A 17,429-nucleotide genomic window follows, 5' to 3' on the forward strand; every position below is an offset into this window, starting at 1 on the left:
CGTGAATGGGAAGTAAGGAGGACAGGAAAATGATCGTTGTCGTTTAAATCTGGAAGCACAGACCATGTAAAGTCGAGTGCAGTTGATGAGGAGCAAAGTCGGAGATCTATGCAAGAGTGTTTGAGTGCGAGGGTCGAAATGAGCGGAAATACCCGTATTTAAAACATGGAGGGGAAGAAAAGTAAGAAAAGCTTCTAACTGATCAACCCAAGAGTCACAGTGAGAACCTCCCCCCTCCCCCAAGAGGAAATAATGAGCATTAAAAATCATCTTTAAGAGGAGAGGTGGAGGTAGGGAAGATACTAGAAATTCAGCATCGGGAAGAGATAATGGTCAAGCAGATACAAAGAGCAGATTGTATACCATTTGTTCAAATAGGTATTGGCTGCTGTGTAATGCAGCAAAGTATGAACAAAGATCTAAGAGTGTGATATACTGGTGTGTACATGAAGTGCACTTTCATTAAAAGTCCCATAGGGAAAAAGATTCGATGGATGCAATAAGATATAGCCCGAGATGGGACGAATAACAGCGAATGCAATTTAGGTTCTTGTAAACAAACACAAACAGGGGAAAACTGGGAGAGTAACACCTCAAGCTCACCCCGACTACCCCTGAGGCTCGAATATTCCACTGTAAGTCGTGATTTATGAATAGAAGTATACCAGCAACATGAAGCAGCAGGTGTCTGTGAACTTGTAGAGTTAGTAAAGTCTACCTGGAGTTTACCCGGAGAGAGTTCCGGGGGTCAACGCTCCCGCGGCCCGGTCTGTGACCAGGCCTCATGGTGGATCAGAGCTTGATCAACCAGGCTGTTCATGTTGGCTGCACGCAATCCAACGTACGAGCCACAGCCCGGCTGGTCAGGAACCAACTTTAGGTGCTTGCCCAGTGCCAGCTTGAAGACTGCCAGGGGTCTGTTGGTAATCCCCCTTATGTATGCTGGGAGGCAGTTGAACAGTCTCGGGCCCTTGACACTTATTGTATTGTCTCTTAACCTTCAATAGACACCCCTGCTTTTCATTGGCGGGATGTTGCATCGTCTGCCAAGTCTTTTGCTTTCGTAGTGAGTGATTTTCGTGTGCAAGTTCGGTACTAGTCCCTCTAGGATTTTCCAGGTGTATATAATCATGTATCTCTCCCGCCTGTGTTCCAGGGAATACTGGTTCAGGAACTTCAAGCACTTTATGGCGTTCTGTTATGCGCGCCGTGAAAGTTCTCTGTACATTTTCTAGGTCAGCAATTTCACCTGCCTTGAAAGGTGCTGTTAGTGTGCAGCAATATCCCAGCCTAGGTAGAACAAGCGACCTGAAGAGTGTCATCATGGGCTTGGCATCCCTAGTTTTGAAGGTTCTCATTATCCATCCTGTCATTTTTCTAGCAGATGCGATTGATACAATGTTATGGTCCTTGAAGGTGAGATCCTCCGACATGATCACTCCCAGGTCTTTGACATTGATTTTTCGCTCTATTGTGGCCGGAATTTGTTTTGTACTCTGATGAAGTTTTAATTTCTTCATGTTTACCATATCGGAGTAATTGAAATTTCTCATCGTTGAACTTCATATTGTTTTCTGCAGCCCACTGAAAGATTTGGTTGATGTCCGCCTGGAGCCTTGCAGTGTCTGCAATGAAAGACACTGTCATGCAGATTCGGGTGTCATCTGCAAAGGAAGACACGGTGCTGTGGCTGACATCCTTGTCTATGTCTGATATGAGGATGAGGAACAAGATGGGAGCGAGCCTTGTGGAACAGAGCTTTTCACCGTAGCTGCCTCGGACTTCACTCTGTTGACTACTACTCTTTGTGTTCCGTTTGTGAGGAATTTATAGATCCATCTACCAACTTTTCCTGTTATTCCTTTAGCACGCATTTTGTGCGCTATTACGCCATGGTCACACTTGTCGAAGGCTTTTGCAAAGTCTGTATATATTACATCTGCATTCTTTTTGTCTTCTAGTGCATCTAGGACCTTGTCGTAGTGATCCAGTAGTTGAGACAGACAGGAGAGACCTGCTCTAAACCCATGTTGCCCTGGGTTGTGTAATTGATGGGTATCTAGATGGGAGGTAGTGGATATTTTGTAAGGAGTGACGGATAGGAACGCTGCAAAGAAAGACGTTATGTAGATTATTGAGTAAGGTGTGAAGGAGGAATAATGGGAGGTGGATGGGTATCCATCATTATTTTTGTCTCCTCGACATATTCGAAGACGGCTTCAAACGTTTCACATGACAAGGAAGCTGCAGACAGTATGGTATCAGAGGCAGAAGATTAAGAGTGACTAACGATTGGGGAGACTATGGAAGTTACCACAGAAGGGGATGATGAGAGGTTAGAGGTAACTTGAGAAGAAACCTGGGAGGGGACAGGAGAGGAAGGAATTTGAGTGGGGACAGGAGAAGAAGGAACTGTATGAGGGGGAGGAAGAACCTCCCCACTTGTAACATATAGAATAAGAGGTAAAGGACTAGGCTCAGAGACAGAAAAGGAAAATGTTTGGAAATGCTATGTGACTGAAGGGTTAAAAGAGATTTGAATTTTGGTGATGTTTTAGACATTGCAGAAGTAAGGTCGCGAGATAACAGAATAGTTGTGGGAGGTCGTGTAGACATAGAAACAAGCAAGCATGAAGCTGAAGATCTAAGGACAGTAGGAGTCGAGGAGGTAGGTACCTCGGAGCCCAGGGGTGAAAAAGAATTAGACACAGATGTGAGTGTGGAATTTGTGACTAAGGAGAAGATTGTGGAAGCAGGTGCCACCGAGGTTGAAGGCCATCTAGTAAGTTTAGGATAAAAAAGCCATGGAAGTCTCCTTTAGAGGCGAAGGAATACTGCCATGGCATAAGAGAAACCTTTCCCTTTGAGACAGCAGATTTCTAGTTCTTTTAAGAAAACCTGGAAATAGCGAGAGTAAGCCTGGTAAGTCTCATTACAATTAAGGCAAGAGGGAAGTTGGCTGCAAGATGTATTGCTATGGACCTGTATTTCTCCGTTTAGCTACAGCTCCAGCAATTTCTACATTGTTGTGGTGTAGGGATAAATTCCCATACTTGTAAATGGTGTTCTGCAATATAAATAGAGGATGGAAGATAACGGCTGTCAAAAGTTAACCGAGCTACATTGCAGGGGAAGCGTCTTCGCCCACGAGCAGATAATATATATGCCTCCATTTTAAGAATTGCAAGGTCTTGGAACTCAAGTTGCACCATAAAGTCTGCGTCACAAGTCAGGAAATCACTGTTCCACAGTTCCGCTGAAAGAACTGAGAGAAATGTGTTTATGAATCGTGACAGGAATATCATCAGTGAAGGTAATAATGGAAAGATTGTGAGCCTGGCCAGCTTATTGCACCATGGTGATGAGTGCATCACTCTTAAGAACATGAAATAAAATATATTCTCACACTATACAAAAACTCAATGCATATAAAAGGCCCAAAAATCTGGAATTCACTACCTGTGAATATAAAAGAAACACTGACTGTTTATAAATTCAAGTCTCTTCTTAAAAATCACTTACTCACCCACAACCAAATAAATACTGAATAATTGTATCTCATAAATGTCTAACCTGTGACCCTATCAAACTTTGTTATTTTTAATTACATTATCTAACAGAATACTTCATTCTACTGAATGTTCAGCAACACAGTAAATGACCATATGACCTGTCTTTGCAATACTCATTTGTGCTTAATCGTTAACTGTTTACAACAATGTTTACCACTGAATATATCATTGCTTAGTTAATCTTAAGTTAATTTTAATCCTGCCCATAATGATCTGCATACAAGGGGCTTTGACATGTTACACTTAACCACTGTATTTCCTTGTACTTCTATGCATCATCTTCAAATTAATAAATAAATAAATAAATAAATAAATACTGACTAACATTACACAAATAACCCGCACATAGAAGAGAGGAGCTTACGACGACGTTTCGGTCCGACATGGACCACTTACAAAATTACACTCAGTGTGACTGTAAATGGTCCAAGTCGGACCGAAACGTCGTCGTAAACTCCTCTCTTCTATGTGCGGGTTATTTGTGTATTGTTCCAGTAACGGTATTGTGCCTTTTTTTTTTTTGGTATTTATTGACTAACATGGCGTAGGAGTACCTTGCTGATATTATGATCTGAAAGATAGTCAGTAGGATAGTAAGTGTCGTGCCGGTCATTTCTGGGAAGAGCAAGAGGTAACTGGGAATGTCATCTGTTATGGTCGTGGTCGTTTAGGTGGGAGACCGGAGGTGGTCTGTCCTGAGATGAGTGGGTGATCTGTAAATTGTCTCACTGTAGAGAGAGAAGCCGGAAGCATGGTCAAAAACGTGCGGAGGTCGAATGTATCAAATGGCTCAGGCGGAACCATGGTACCAGATGTAAGCAATGAAATATTACCTGAAGAAGGTACCGGGGTATTAGAGAGGTCTAAAGGTTGATTGAATGAGGAGTCAGGGTCGTGAGGGGGTGCCGCAGGAGAAAGGGGTCAGGGAGGAGAAATTTCATGGATATGTGACTCAATGGTAATGAACGGGTAGTTTCTAAAAGAAATCAAAGAGATTGTATATACCCCTCAGCGCCCAAGAAGGCCCTCAGTGCGGCCTGTAGTGCAGATGTTGCATAGAACCTTCATGCCAGAAAACCAGCAATGCAAAATAGCAGTCTCACATCCATCGAGCTACCTCAATGGACATTAGAGAGGGTGGTCGGAAGCCCACTACAAGGCATACCTCCTTTGGCCACCACCTCCCACAACTGACAGGTAGCCTCCAGAGATACACCCATCACCCGAAGGACACAGTAAGCCGCCCTCCGTGACTCCAGAGGGTGGATCAGAGAGCTATTTACTGTAAACAACACTACCACCAAAGACCTCAACAGAATGGGATAGAAAACGACACCCTTTTTCCAACCAAGGAGCTAGAATTTCGGAGGGAAGAATTCCAATGGCCAAGAGCAGGAAAGGAACACGAGGTGAGGGATGGGGAAAGGAGGAGGAATGGAAATGGAGGATGGGTAGGTTAGAGCGGGGTTGGGAGTGGAGGATGAAGACCAAAAGATCCAATTCCTCAGACCAAAAGCCTCTTCGCCACGTCAAGGAGCCTCCCCTGAAGAAGAATAAAATCAAGAAGAAACCAAAGAGGATTAAATATAACTCAGAGTCAAAAGAAGATACTAACTGCTCAACTAACTCACCACACTTCAGTTACAGCAGTTCCTTCTCTCTATCCTGCTAATGACTCTAGCTAGTGTTAGTGGTAGCACGCCGCTTCTCATCTTGAAGTAACCAGTCAGACCGTCTTCTACACTACTCCTGGAGAAGAGTGATAAAGAGTGCACATAAAGTGACGTGTTCATCACATTTCCCTGTCAAACCTACCATATATACATTTTCCAAATAAATTTTTGAAACAATTCCTTATCCTTGTCTAAATACTGCTCACACAATTTATACTCATTTTTCCCTAAAATAGATCTCGGATTATTAACCCAGAGGGTTAGTAAACCAGCATAACCTGATAAAGCCACTATAAACCACGGAACAGGTGGGGATTGAACTCGCGACTAGTGAATCGTAAAACTCCAGACCAGCGCGTTAGCTATGATCAAGCTCACTGTCTCACTTATTTTGATTATGGATATTTGATCCTCTTCCCCTGGAAGAGACCAACAGTAGCCAGCTGATACCCAGGTGCTAACTAGATGAACGCAAGCAACAAGCATAAGAAAGCAATTAAACCATATGCCACCAAGTGTTTATCAACTTTTATGGGTGGTAACAGAGAAAAGGTTACCATATGAGAGGTTTTTGCAGAGCGGGAATGATATAAGGAGGAAGGGGTTTAAGGAGAGAAAAAAAACGATAAGAGATGGGTTTAAGAATGTAAAAAGAGAGGAAGTGAGAGAGAGTGGGTGAGGTGATGTCAACAAATTTTGCTGAAAAAAGAAAAAGTTTTAGAGTGAGATTAATAAGTTGAGAAAGCTTAGGGAACGAATGAATTTGACAGTTAAAAACGAAAAAGGAGAGTTATTAGTTGGGGAGTCAGAGATATCAGGAAAATAGAAGGAATATCTTAAGGAATTTTTAAATGTTGATGAAGATGGGAAAGCCGTGATATCATGCATTGGCCAAGGAGGTATAACATCTTTTAGGAGTGAGGAAGAGCTAAATGTGAGTGTGGGGAAGTGAACGAGGCTGTGGTTAAAATGAACAAAGGTAAAGCAGCTGGAATTGATGGAATCAAGGTAGAAATATTAAAAGCAGGTGGGTATATAGTTTTGGAGTGGTTGGTGCTTTTATTTAATAAATGTATGAAAGAGAAGGTACCTAGGAACTGGCAGAGAGTGTATACCTGGAGAATGTTCCAAGGGTCAATGCCACCTTGACCTGGTCCATAACCAGGCCTCACAGTGGATCAGGGCTTGATCAGCCAGGCTGTTACTGCTGGCCACACACAAAGCGACATACGAATCAGACCCCAGGTGGTCAGCTCCCTCTTGAAAACAGCCAGGGGTCTATTGGTAATCCCGCTTATGTATGCTGGGAGGCAGTTGAACAGTCTCGGGTCCCTGACAGTTATTGTAGTATCTTTTACCATACCTATGTCGCCTCTGCTTTTAGTTGGGAAAATGTTGCACTCCCTGCCGAGTCTTTTGCTCTCGTAGGGAGTGATTTCAGTGAGAAGATTTGGGATTAGCCCTTCTAGGTACGTACATGGGACCGGGGCTATGCATTTAAGGGTATTCCATTCTTAGATTGTAAAGCAAAAAAAATACATTTAGTTATCATTATTATTAATAATATTATTGTTGTTGTTGTTGTTATTATTATTATTAATAAGTATTATTATATATGAACTGAACTCTGTATTCCCCATAAAAAGTGATATGTAATATAAAGGTGTATAACATTGGCAGATGCCTAGCGGTGTTGCGACCTCTCTTATTTCAAACGTTATCGAAGATGTCCATCATGATGATGATAGAGGCTGCCCTCTGCCTCTACGTGTTCCTGCCCTGGGTTCTGGGCCTCTCTCTGGTACGTTCTACAACGAATTATTACTATGATTATGTAAAATAATCTCACAATGCTACTTTGTTTATTTACGGTAGATGCTTAACAGCTGAGTTTATCACTTGAATTTACTAATGATAATAATAATAATAATAATAATAATAATAATAATAATAATAATAATAATAATAATAATAATAATAATAATAATAATCTTTATTTCTACAAGTACATGTACAAGGTATACAGACCATAGTTGACATCAATGACATATTACTATATAGAAAGCCACTTGTTATGCTGAGCATTTCAGGCAAATTAGGTCAGTTTTGTCCCAGGATGCGACCCACACCAGTCCACTAACACCCAAGTACCTGTATTACTGATGGGTAAACATGGACAACCGGTGTAAGGAAACACGCCCAATGTTTCAACCCTCGCCGGGAATCGAACCCGGACCCTAACCGTGTGAAACAAGAGCTTGTGCCACCAGGCCACGAACCTGCATTTATGCAAGCTTTCTCCTTTCTATTGGTCAACTATGCTTCAATTTATTTTGGGATCTCTCCTCCTATACTATTATCTGTCATTTTTCTTAAAAATATTTCGTGTTTATCCTATCAATGCCTTAGGTGACCTGTAGCTTCGACTGGTAGCGCACTCAGTTTACACACCGAGGTCCAGGAGTCGATCCCTGGTACGGGTGGAAACGTTAGGACGTGTTTCCTTAAGACACCTGCTGTCCATGTTTATCTGTAAGTAATATAGGTACCTGGGTGTTAGTGGACTGGTGTGGGTCGCATCCTGGGACAAAACTGACCTAATTTACTCGAAATGCTGAGCATAACAAAGGGCTTTCTATATAGTAGTATGTCAGTGATGTCAACTACGGTCTGTATACCTTGTACATGTACTGGTAGTAAATAAAGATTATTATTATTATTATTATTATTATTAGTAGTAGTAGTAGTAGTAGTAGTAGTACTAGTAGTAGTATGATCATTATATTCTTCATTGTGGTCCACTGTTTAGAACTCTTTATTGAAGGTCAGTAAATTTGTCAGGAAGGAACGATCTCCTTTAAGTCGCAATGTGGATTTATAAGAGGTAGTTCTTGACGGACAAACTTATTGACCTGGTAATGTGGCTTGGCAGGCAACGCTCTCGCCTCACACACAGTGTCACTGCTTCGATCCCCGTCAAGGGTAGAAACTTTGGGCATGTTTCCTTATACCTGCTGTTATGACCAAGGTCATAATGAGATTAATTTATATGTATTATCCACTTAATATTATACTCGGGGTTTCTTTAATATTAGCTAAATTAAAGATTCCACTAGTTTATAATATTATCTGATTTAGGAATATACCCAGGTATGATGTATATGTATATATCTTGAGTAATGTGTTAGGTAGGTACCCCTGGATAAGGTTTATAACTAGGTATGTCCATTGGTGGGTAGTTCGCATACCCTCTCTCCCCTAGGTTCCTTATGTCTCTTGATTTAGGGAATTGGATTGTGCTCCAGGAATTAAGCCTAGTCCACATCCCCCCCCCCAGGCGCATCCTCCGGGTTTAGCGCTTGATTATAATAATAATAATCTACCCTCTCCCCCTTTTGACGAGTTGATGTCATGAAGGGATTAACTGTATATGGCAGTTCACTCTCTCTGCCGACTCAGTGTACATTGACTGAGCTACACTCCTAGTACTCCGCCTTATTCTCACTTGGATAGAGAATTGTGTTAGAAACTCCTGAACCAGCTTGTGGTTTATTGTGAAGTCTGCGGACAATTATATACTGTTACCTTCAGGTTACGATGTGACGACCAGTGTCAAGCTTAGAACTTTGTGATATATCCCTTATGCCAGGGAGTTACTCAGTGAAAGTGTTAATTCTCAATATATGTACTTGCACACAAGTAATGTTACTATTGAGGAAGCAGTAATATTCCTCTGATCATTATCAAGTGTAGTGACCATATTGACAGTCTCCAGAGGGGGTCTGTGATGTACATTCTGTTTAAGAGTTTTCTTGTGTGAAGGAAAGTTTCTGACAGTGATATTTAATAGATATTTATGAATATCTAAAGTATTTAAGCTTTTAAATAAAAAGAAACTAGACTAACTATTATTTGTGCCTTACATTTCTAAGTTTGGAACCTTATCCTCTCATTCTATGAAGTGTGTTGTTACGGAGTGCACTAACCTGGCTAAAGATTAAGATTCGAACAGTAACAAGTGGGGGCCTGTCCAGGAGCTTTGAACTTCTTGACCATGGATCGTGACATATCACAGTTGGTGAAGGACTTGACTCCAGATACGCTGAAGACTTTACCACTACAACAATGCTGGCAAGTTGCTAGATATTTACGAGTTTCTTATAACAATCGTTATATAGCGAGTACTGTCCATTCTATAATACAGAACATATTGTTTTCTCAGCCCTCTGACACTGTCCCGAGGTTGGACTCGCATGGCAAGACACCCTCGGAGAAATCTTTGTCCCTAGGAGTAGCTCATTTGGTGGCTTCATTTGAAGGCCTCACTTTAGGAGCAGAGGCTATGTATCGGGACAACGTACCACCTGATTTGTGTAATGAGAGCCCATTAGTTAGCCCTGGTCATGTGGGGGCGACCGGAGGTGGAGCTCGTTCCAAGCTTCGCCTAGAGGGACACACTCCTCCCACTCCTCCAGTACCTTTGACTCCTCTCACACTAACACTTTCACCGTCTGGAACATCTTATAAAGTTGCAAACAGAGCAACTGGAATCCCAGCGCCTGCTGTATAAAGAAGAGTTCGAGAGATAAAACATCAGATTCTAGAGGCAAAAAGAGGAAGAAAAGAGTAAGTCGTCTGCTACTCAAACCTTTACCTTTGACCTGCACAGGGATACCTCATTAGTGCCCAGGTTTTGTGAAACAGACTTGGACACTTCGACACATTTGAGAATCAGGCACGAGGGATGAGATGGCCTCGTGAACATTGGGCTACCTTATTTCACACCACACTTAATGTGTACCTTTGGTAGGCAAAAACGAAAATTGCGAATTTTGAAATGTTTTTTCCCTATGAGTGGATAGTGTCTCAATATAAAGTAAATGAGCCCATACAAAGGAATATGTGAAAGTTTGTTTTCAATCAATTGCCAATATGGGAAGACCGACAAAAGTAGGTCTTGCCTATCTAAGGGTGAACATTTTTAAATGTTGCGAAGTTGCAATTGTTAATAAAACACCAAATAACTATTTTATTTTATTATACAAAGACTATCAAAGACATAAATTAAACTTGTTTTCAAACATTTTGTAAGTATTAAAATACAAAAATGCCTAAAGTAGCAACATAGGCACATTGCAAAGGGATATAACTTTCAATTCCCACTTTCTTGAGTTTCCTAAGAAAGAATAATCATTCTAGATCACTAATTTGTACAATTTCTATCCTTCTTGATGTACATATTTACTTTGCATATGGCAAAGGAAAATGAGGATGTGACATGTTTGCATTTGCTGCACAATTTGCATCCAAGTAGCTTGCCTGCCACTGGCATGTGAGAATTTTGGCTTTTTGGATGGTCTATCTTCCTCATCATCACTTGACACCTCTGCATCCTGTGGCAAGTACTCATCACTACTGTCAAGCAATTCCAGGTGATCTGGCTCTGGATCTGAGTCACTTTCCTCCAAAATGCAGAGATATTTGGACTTGTCTTTACAGGACTCACCATAAAACAATTTCTGATTGATCTGGTAGGACAATAAAAACGTTCTGTACACACCTATACTACAGAATTGATATGCATTAAAATTTTTTTTATAAATATTTATTTACTGAAAATTAAAATTGGGCCCAAATAGGCAAGAACGATATTTATCGGTCTTTTTTTTTTTTTGCACTTTTTTCCTTTGCATGGTGCACTCACATTATGCTTCACACACACTTCATATATAATATATATATATATATATATATATATATATATATATATATATATATATATATATATATATATATATATATATATATATATATATATATATATATAATTATATATATGTATCAAAATATGCCTAAACTATTCATTTACACACTAGAAACAAATGAGTACTTACCGACATTGTAGAGGGTAAAATCCAAGGGTATATGAGTGTCACTCGATGAAAAAACGTATCTCGGCAACGCCAAGCTAGAAGTGTTTACATTTTGGTCTCTCAACCAATGGGAAGCGAGCAGAAGCCATCACCACTTGGCTGGAGAGACTCGGGGAAGGCTTGTGATTGGTTAGAAATAGAGAATGGGAACCCAGATGCTCAGTGGGTGTAGGAGGAATGCACTGAATATCATGCTTTCAAGAATGACAATTGTCGTTCCTGCCTACTAAAGGGTTAAGGGTAAGGCTCAATCATGTACTGCAGCTCTCCCGTATGACAAGTATGCAGATTACGAGGCAGTTAAGATCATCATTTTAAAGGAGTATGACTTACTTCCTGTAAGTTATCAGTGCACCTTCCGCTCTCTACGAAGACTGCCCGGTCAAACCTGGGTAGAATTTGCCCGGCAAAAGAAGGTGGCTCTAGAGCGATGGTTGAGGTCATCTGGATGTGATACTATGGAGCGCCTGATACAGTTGATCTTGCAAGAAGAATTTCAGAACTCTGACGGGCGATGTATGCTCCTTTGTTATCGAACATCAGACTGCAGATGTGTTGGCCTCTGCTTCTCTAGCTGATTACTTCGATATAACCTCTCAATTGACCAAGGAAAAAGGGTCTAGAGAGAAAGCCAGGGTGTGTCCTTGTACCTAAGTCAGACGGTTCATTTAGAATGTGTACCGACTATCAGAAAGTAAATTCCCTAGCCGTGCCTGACGGATTCCCCCTTCCTAGGGTTGATGACCTAAAAGACAGCATCGCCAGTGCTAAGTAGGTCAGTCGTTTGGACCTCCTGCGTGGTTATTATAAAGTGCCGTTATCGCCCCGAGCGCAGGAAATTTCTTCTTTCACCGTGCCTGGAGGCCTGTTTAACTACAGGGTGATGCCCTTTGGGCTCTGCAATGCAGCCTCGCCCTTCCAGAGGCTTATGAATTGGCTAACGTACGACTTGGAAGGAACGGAAGCCTACCTAGATGATCTGGTGGTATTCAGCGATGACTGGCCTCAACACCTGGTTCGGCTGGAACCACTCTTGAAAGGCTAGATGAACACCATTTTACCATCAACCTTGCTAAGTGTGAGTTTGGTCAGGCCCAGATAAAATATCTGGGATTTAATGTAGGGCAAGTCACGGTTGCCCCCGTTAATGCAAAGATTCATGCTATTATGGATTTTCCTGCTCCGCTAGACAAGAAAGGTGTACAGAGATTTCTAGGGATGGCCGGTTACTACCACCGGTTTTGCCCTAATTTTTCGCAAGTGGCAGCACCGCTGTTTGAACTTACAAGTTCTAAAGTTCCTTTTAAATGGACGGCTACAAGTGAGTTAGCCTTTACTCGTCTAAAACGTCTACTTGGTTCCTCTCCAGTTCTACAGAGTCTGGTATTTGACGCTCCCTTTACTTTACAAGTGGATGCCAGTGAGTATGTAGTCAGTGCTGTTCTACAACCTTCCTTCCTCTTCTGATCTTTTACACCCAGTTTGTTATTTTTTCTGCAAAATTGAAACCCCATCAATTAAGTTATGCAACCGTTGAAAAGGAGGCACTAGCATTGGTCTTAGCCTTGGAACACTTTGAGGTTTATCTCGGGACTACCCCTCATAAAATTAGAGTAAAAACAGATCATAATCCCTTAACCTTTTTTAAACACCATGAAGGCTAAAAATGCCAGAATACAAAGATGGTCCCTTAGTATACAACCTTTTTCTATAAATATTAACCACATTAGAGGAGCTGATAATGTGATTGCTCACACTGTCCCGTCTTTAAGGCATGTAATTAAAGTTGAGTTTACAAAAGAGGATTTATAGTACATTTTTATAGATATGTATTTGTTTAATGCATTTTTAATGCTATTTGTTTACTTACAGTTATCTGATTCTTGTAACCACTGAGGAGACCTGTCCCGTAAGCCACCATATGGTATCCAGAACTTATTTCTGCGGTGGCAGTCTCCTGTTGTCTTACCCTGACTTCTCCTGCTACCAATGGTCACTTAAGGCCTCTTTATGAGAAATGCCTCTTCTACCAGAAGCTCTGGTTACGTGGTGTCTACACACGTGGTTTGGCGACACAAGACTTTTAATTTTTTGTTGGAGAAGCAACATTTGTCATCAGGGTCTTTGTCAGAGGAATGACTTGTATTCTGGTTTATATACTATTTCTGAAATCCTCTTTTACGGCGAAGTTTAATCCCCGAAAGGAGGGGGTGTGTTATGACCAAGGTCATAATGATATTAATTTATATGTATTATCCACTTAATATTATACTCGGGGTTTCTTTAATATTAGCTAAATTAAAGATTCCACTAGTTTATAATATTATCTGATTTAGGAATATACCCAGGTATGATGTATATGTATATATCTTGAGTAATGTGTTAGGTAGGTACCCCTGGATAAGGTTTATAACTAGGTATGTCCATTGGTGGGTAGTTCGCACCGCTCTACCCTCTCTCCCTTTTGACGAGTTGATGTCATGAAGGGATTAACTGTATATGGCAGTTCACTCTCTCTGCCGACTCAGTGTACATTGACTGAGCTACACTCCTAGTACTCCGCCTTATTCTCACTTGGATAGAAAATTGTTATAGAAACTCTTGAACCAGCTTGTGGTTTATTGTGAAGTCAGCGGACAATTATATACTGTTACCTTCAGGTTACGATGTGACGACCAGTGTCAAGCTTAGAACTTTGTGTTATATCCCTTATGCCAGGGAGTTACTCAGTGAAAGTGTTAATTCGGATATATGTAACCCCGGAGGATTAGCCACCCAGGATAACCCAAGAAAGTCAGTGCGTCATCGAGGACTGTCTAACTTATTTCCATTGGGGTCCTTAATCTTGTCCCCCAGGATGCGACCCACACCAGTCGACTAACACCCAGGTACCTATTTGCTGTTAGGTGAACAGGACAACAGGTGTATGGAAACGTGTCGAAATGTTTCCACCCGCCGGGAATCGAACCCAGGCCCTCCGTGTGTGAAGCGGGAGTTTTAGCCACCAGGCCACCTTGCACACAAGTAATGTTACTATTGAGGAAGCAGTAATATTCCTCTGATCATTATCAAGTGTAGTGACCATATTGACAGTCTCCAGAGGGGGTCTATGATGTACATTCTATTTAAGAGTTTTCTTGTGTGAAGGAAAGTTTCTGACAAAGTGATATTTAATAGATATTTATGAATATCTAAAGTATTTAAGCTTTTAAATAAAAACAAACTAGAAAAGGCTGAGTAACTATTATTTGTGCCTTACATTTCTAAGTTTGGAACCATATCCTCTCATTCTATGAAGTGTGTTGTTACGGAGTGCACTAACCTGGCTAAAGATTAAGATTCGAACCGTAACACCTGCTGTCCCTGTTCATCTAGCAGTAAGTAGGTACCTGAGTGTGTCTCCTTACACCTGCAGTCCCTGTTCACTATCTGAAAGTACCTGTACCCACACTATCTGAAGTACCTGTATCCCCCACTATCTGAAGTACCTGTATCCCCCACTATCTGAAGTACCTGTATCCCCCACTATCTTAAGTACCTGTACCCACACTATCTGAAGTACCTGTACCCCCACTATCTGAAGTACCTGTACCCCCACTATCTGAAAGTACCTGCACCCCCACTATCTGAAAGTACCTGTACCCACACTATCTTGTTGCGAGGGTTCGTAGAGATTTGATGGTTGGAGTTAAACACAAGTCGTTTGATGTTAACACATATATTAGCAGAGTGAGAGGGAGGAGTCCAGCCTGCCTGTAGCTGCTTGGTAGGTCTACGGGGAACTGAGGCCGATGCAGCGCATACCACGCACTCATAAGAACATAAGAAGAACATAAGAACGAAGGAACACTGCAGAAGGCCTACTGGCCCATGCGAGGCAGGTCCAAGTCTCCTACCGGCTTAAGCCAATGCACCCAACCTAGACAGGTCAGGTCACATTGACTTAAGGGAGGAACACGGCAACCGACCTGTTAGCACAAGCTATCAGGTCTAACTCACACCCACCCACATCTACTCATGTATTTATCCAACCTATTTTTAAAGCTACACAACGTTCTGGCCTCTATAACGGTACTTGGGAGTTTGTTCCACTCATCCACAACTCTATTACCAAACCAGTACTTTCCTATATCCTTCCTGAATCTGAATTTTTCCAACTTAAAACCATTGCTGCGAGTCCTGTCTAGGCTAGATATTTTCAGCACACTATTTACATCCCCTTTATTTATTCCTGTCTTCCACTTATACACCTCAATCATATCCCCCCTAATTCTACGTCTTTCTAGAGAGTGCAGTTTCAGGGCCCTCAGTCTATCCTCATAGGGAAGGTTTCTGATACATGGGATCATCTTTGTCATCCTCCTTTGTACATTTTCCAGAGAATTTATATCCATTCTGTAATACGGTGACCAAAACTGTGCAGCATAATCTAAATGAGGCCTAACCAAGGATGTATAGAGTTGAAGAACAACCTGAGGACTCCTATTATTTATGCTTCTTGATATGAAGCCAAGGATTCTATTAGCTTTATTGCGAACACTTATGCATTGTTGTCTTGGTTTCAGATTACTGCTAACCAGAACTCCTAAATCTTTTTCGCAATCCGTAATATTAAGATCTACATTATTTAGTTTATATGTGGCATGGTTATTGTCCTGTCCAACATTTAGAACTTTGCATTTGTCTATATTAAACTGCATCTGCCACTTCTCCGACCACTGCATCAGTCTATTCAAATCTTCCTGGAGTGCTCGAATGTCCTCGTCAGAATGAATTCGACGGCCTATTTTGGTGTCATCGGCAAACTTGCCGATGTCGCTCTTTATGCCCTCATCTATGTCGTTTATGTAGATTGTGAACAGCAGGGGGCCCAACACTGACCCCTGTGGAACACCGCTCGTGACGCTACCCCACTCTGATTTCTCCCCATTTATGCAAACTCTCTGCTGCCTATTTGTCAACCATGCCTCTATCCAGGAAAAAATTTCTCCTCCTATTCCATGTGCTTTAATTTTCCTCAATAGTCTCTGATGTGGGACCCTGTCAAAAGCCTTACTGAAGTCCATATACACAATATCATATTCATTACCATGATCTACCTCCTCAAATACCTTAGTGAAAAAAGTTAATAAATTCGTAAGGCAGGAATGCCCCTTTGTAAAACCATGCTGAGATTCGTTGATTAATTTATGCTTTTCAAGGTGGCTACGAACTGCCTCGGCAATTATTGATTCCATAAATTTTCCCACTATGGAGGTTAGGCTTATTGGTCTATAGTTCGAAGCTAAGGACCTGTCACCTGTTTTGAAAATAGGTATCACATTTGCCATTTTCCACTTATCTGGCACCATGCCAGTTTGTAGTGATATGTTGAAAAGATTAGCCAAAGGTGTGCTAAGCTCCTCTTTACATTCCTTTAGAACCCTTGCATACAATTCATCAGGGCCTGGGGATTTGTTAGGTTTTAATTTATCTATTTGCCTAAGGACCATGTCCCTTGTGAACCTTCTTCACGGCTACTGCAACTAACCCATCTCTTTGGGAAGGACCTACTTCCACTGGGGAATCCCGCCTACCAGTGACTGCCCTCGTCTGCTGCCCGTCCCTTCCACTGACGCCTATAAAAACGCCAGTCTTCTTGCCTTTGCTCCAGACTCTCCTCCACCACGATGCTGTGAACACTAACTCCAAGGCCGAGGGACTGATTACCTCATCTTTTGTATATAGTTCTACTGTCTTCCTATTATGTCCTAGAATCTGTATTGATAAAGCCACTGGATGGCGAAACGTCTACAATAAAGATATCCAGATGTTGCACATGTGTCTTAACTTTCATATTGTCGGTATTTTATACCTTTCTTGCACAACTTGTCAGACACTGCAACATCATGGAATCTTGGTTCAGAGGACATCTACAAGACCTTCTTCACAGCTACTGCAACTAACCCATCTCTTTGGGAAGGACCTACTTCCACTGGGGAATCCCGCCTACCAGTGACTGCCCTCGTCTGCTGCCCGTCCCTTCCACTGACGCCTATGAAAACGCCAGTCTTCTTGCCTTTGCTCCAGACTCTCCTCCACCACGATGCTGTGAACACTAACTCCAAGGCCGAGGGACTGATTACCTCATCTTTTGTATATAGTTCTACTGTCTTCCTATTATGTCCTAGAATCTGTATTGATAAAGCCACTGGATGGCGAAACGTCTACAATAAAGATATCCAGATGTTGCACATGTCTTAACTTTCATA

The 17,429-nt window shown here is 41.6% G+C and overlaps 1 protein-coding gene across 1 annotated transcript in view; it reads left to right on the plus strand.

The window, feature by feature from the left end:
• The window catches only part of LOC138853189 (uncharacterized), a 62,377-nt gene extending 52,562 nt beyond the window's left edge, over positions 1–9,815 (plus strand). The window contains exons 3-4 of the mRNA XM_070088502.1: positions 6,926–7,046; positions 9,468–9,815. Of these exons, the coding sequence (XP_069944603.1) occupies positions 6,926–7,046; positions 9,468–9,815 (469 nt within the window). The remainder of the gene's footprint in view (positions 1–6,925; positions 7,047–9,467) is intronic.
• The last annotated feature ends 7,614 nt before the right edge of the window (positions 9,816–17,429 follow it).

This window comes from Cherax quadricarinatus, chromosome 24 (genome assembly GCF_038502225.1).
Source record: "Cherax quadricarinatus isolate ZL_2023a chromosome 24, ASM3850222v1, whole genome shotgun sequence".
Taxonomy (NCBI): domain Eukaryota; kingdom Metazoa; phylum Arthropoda; class Malacostraca; order Decapoda; family Parastacidae; genus Cherax; species Cherax quadricarinatus.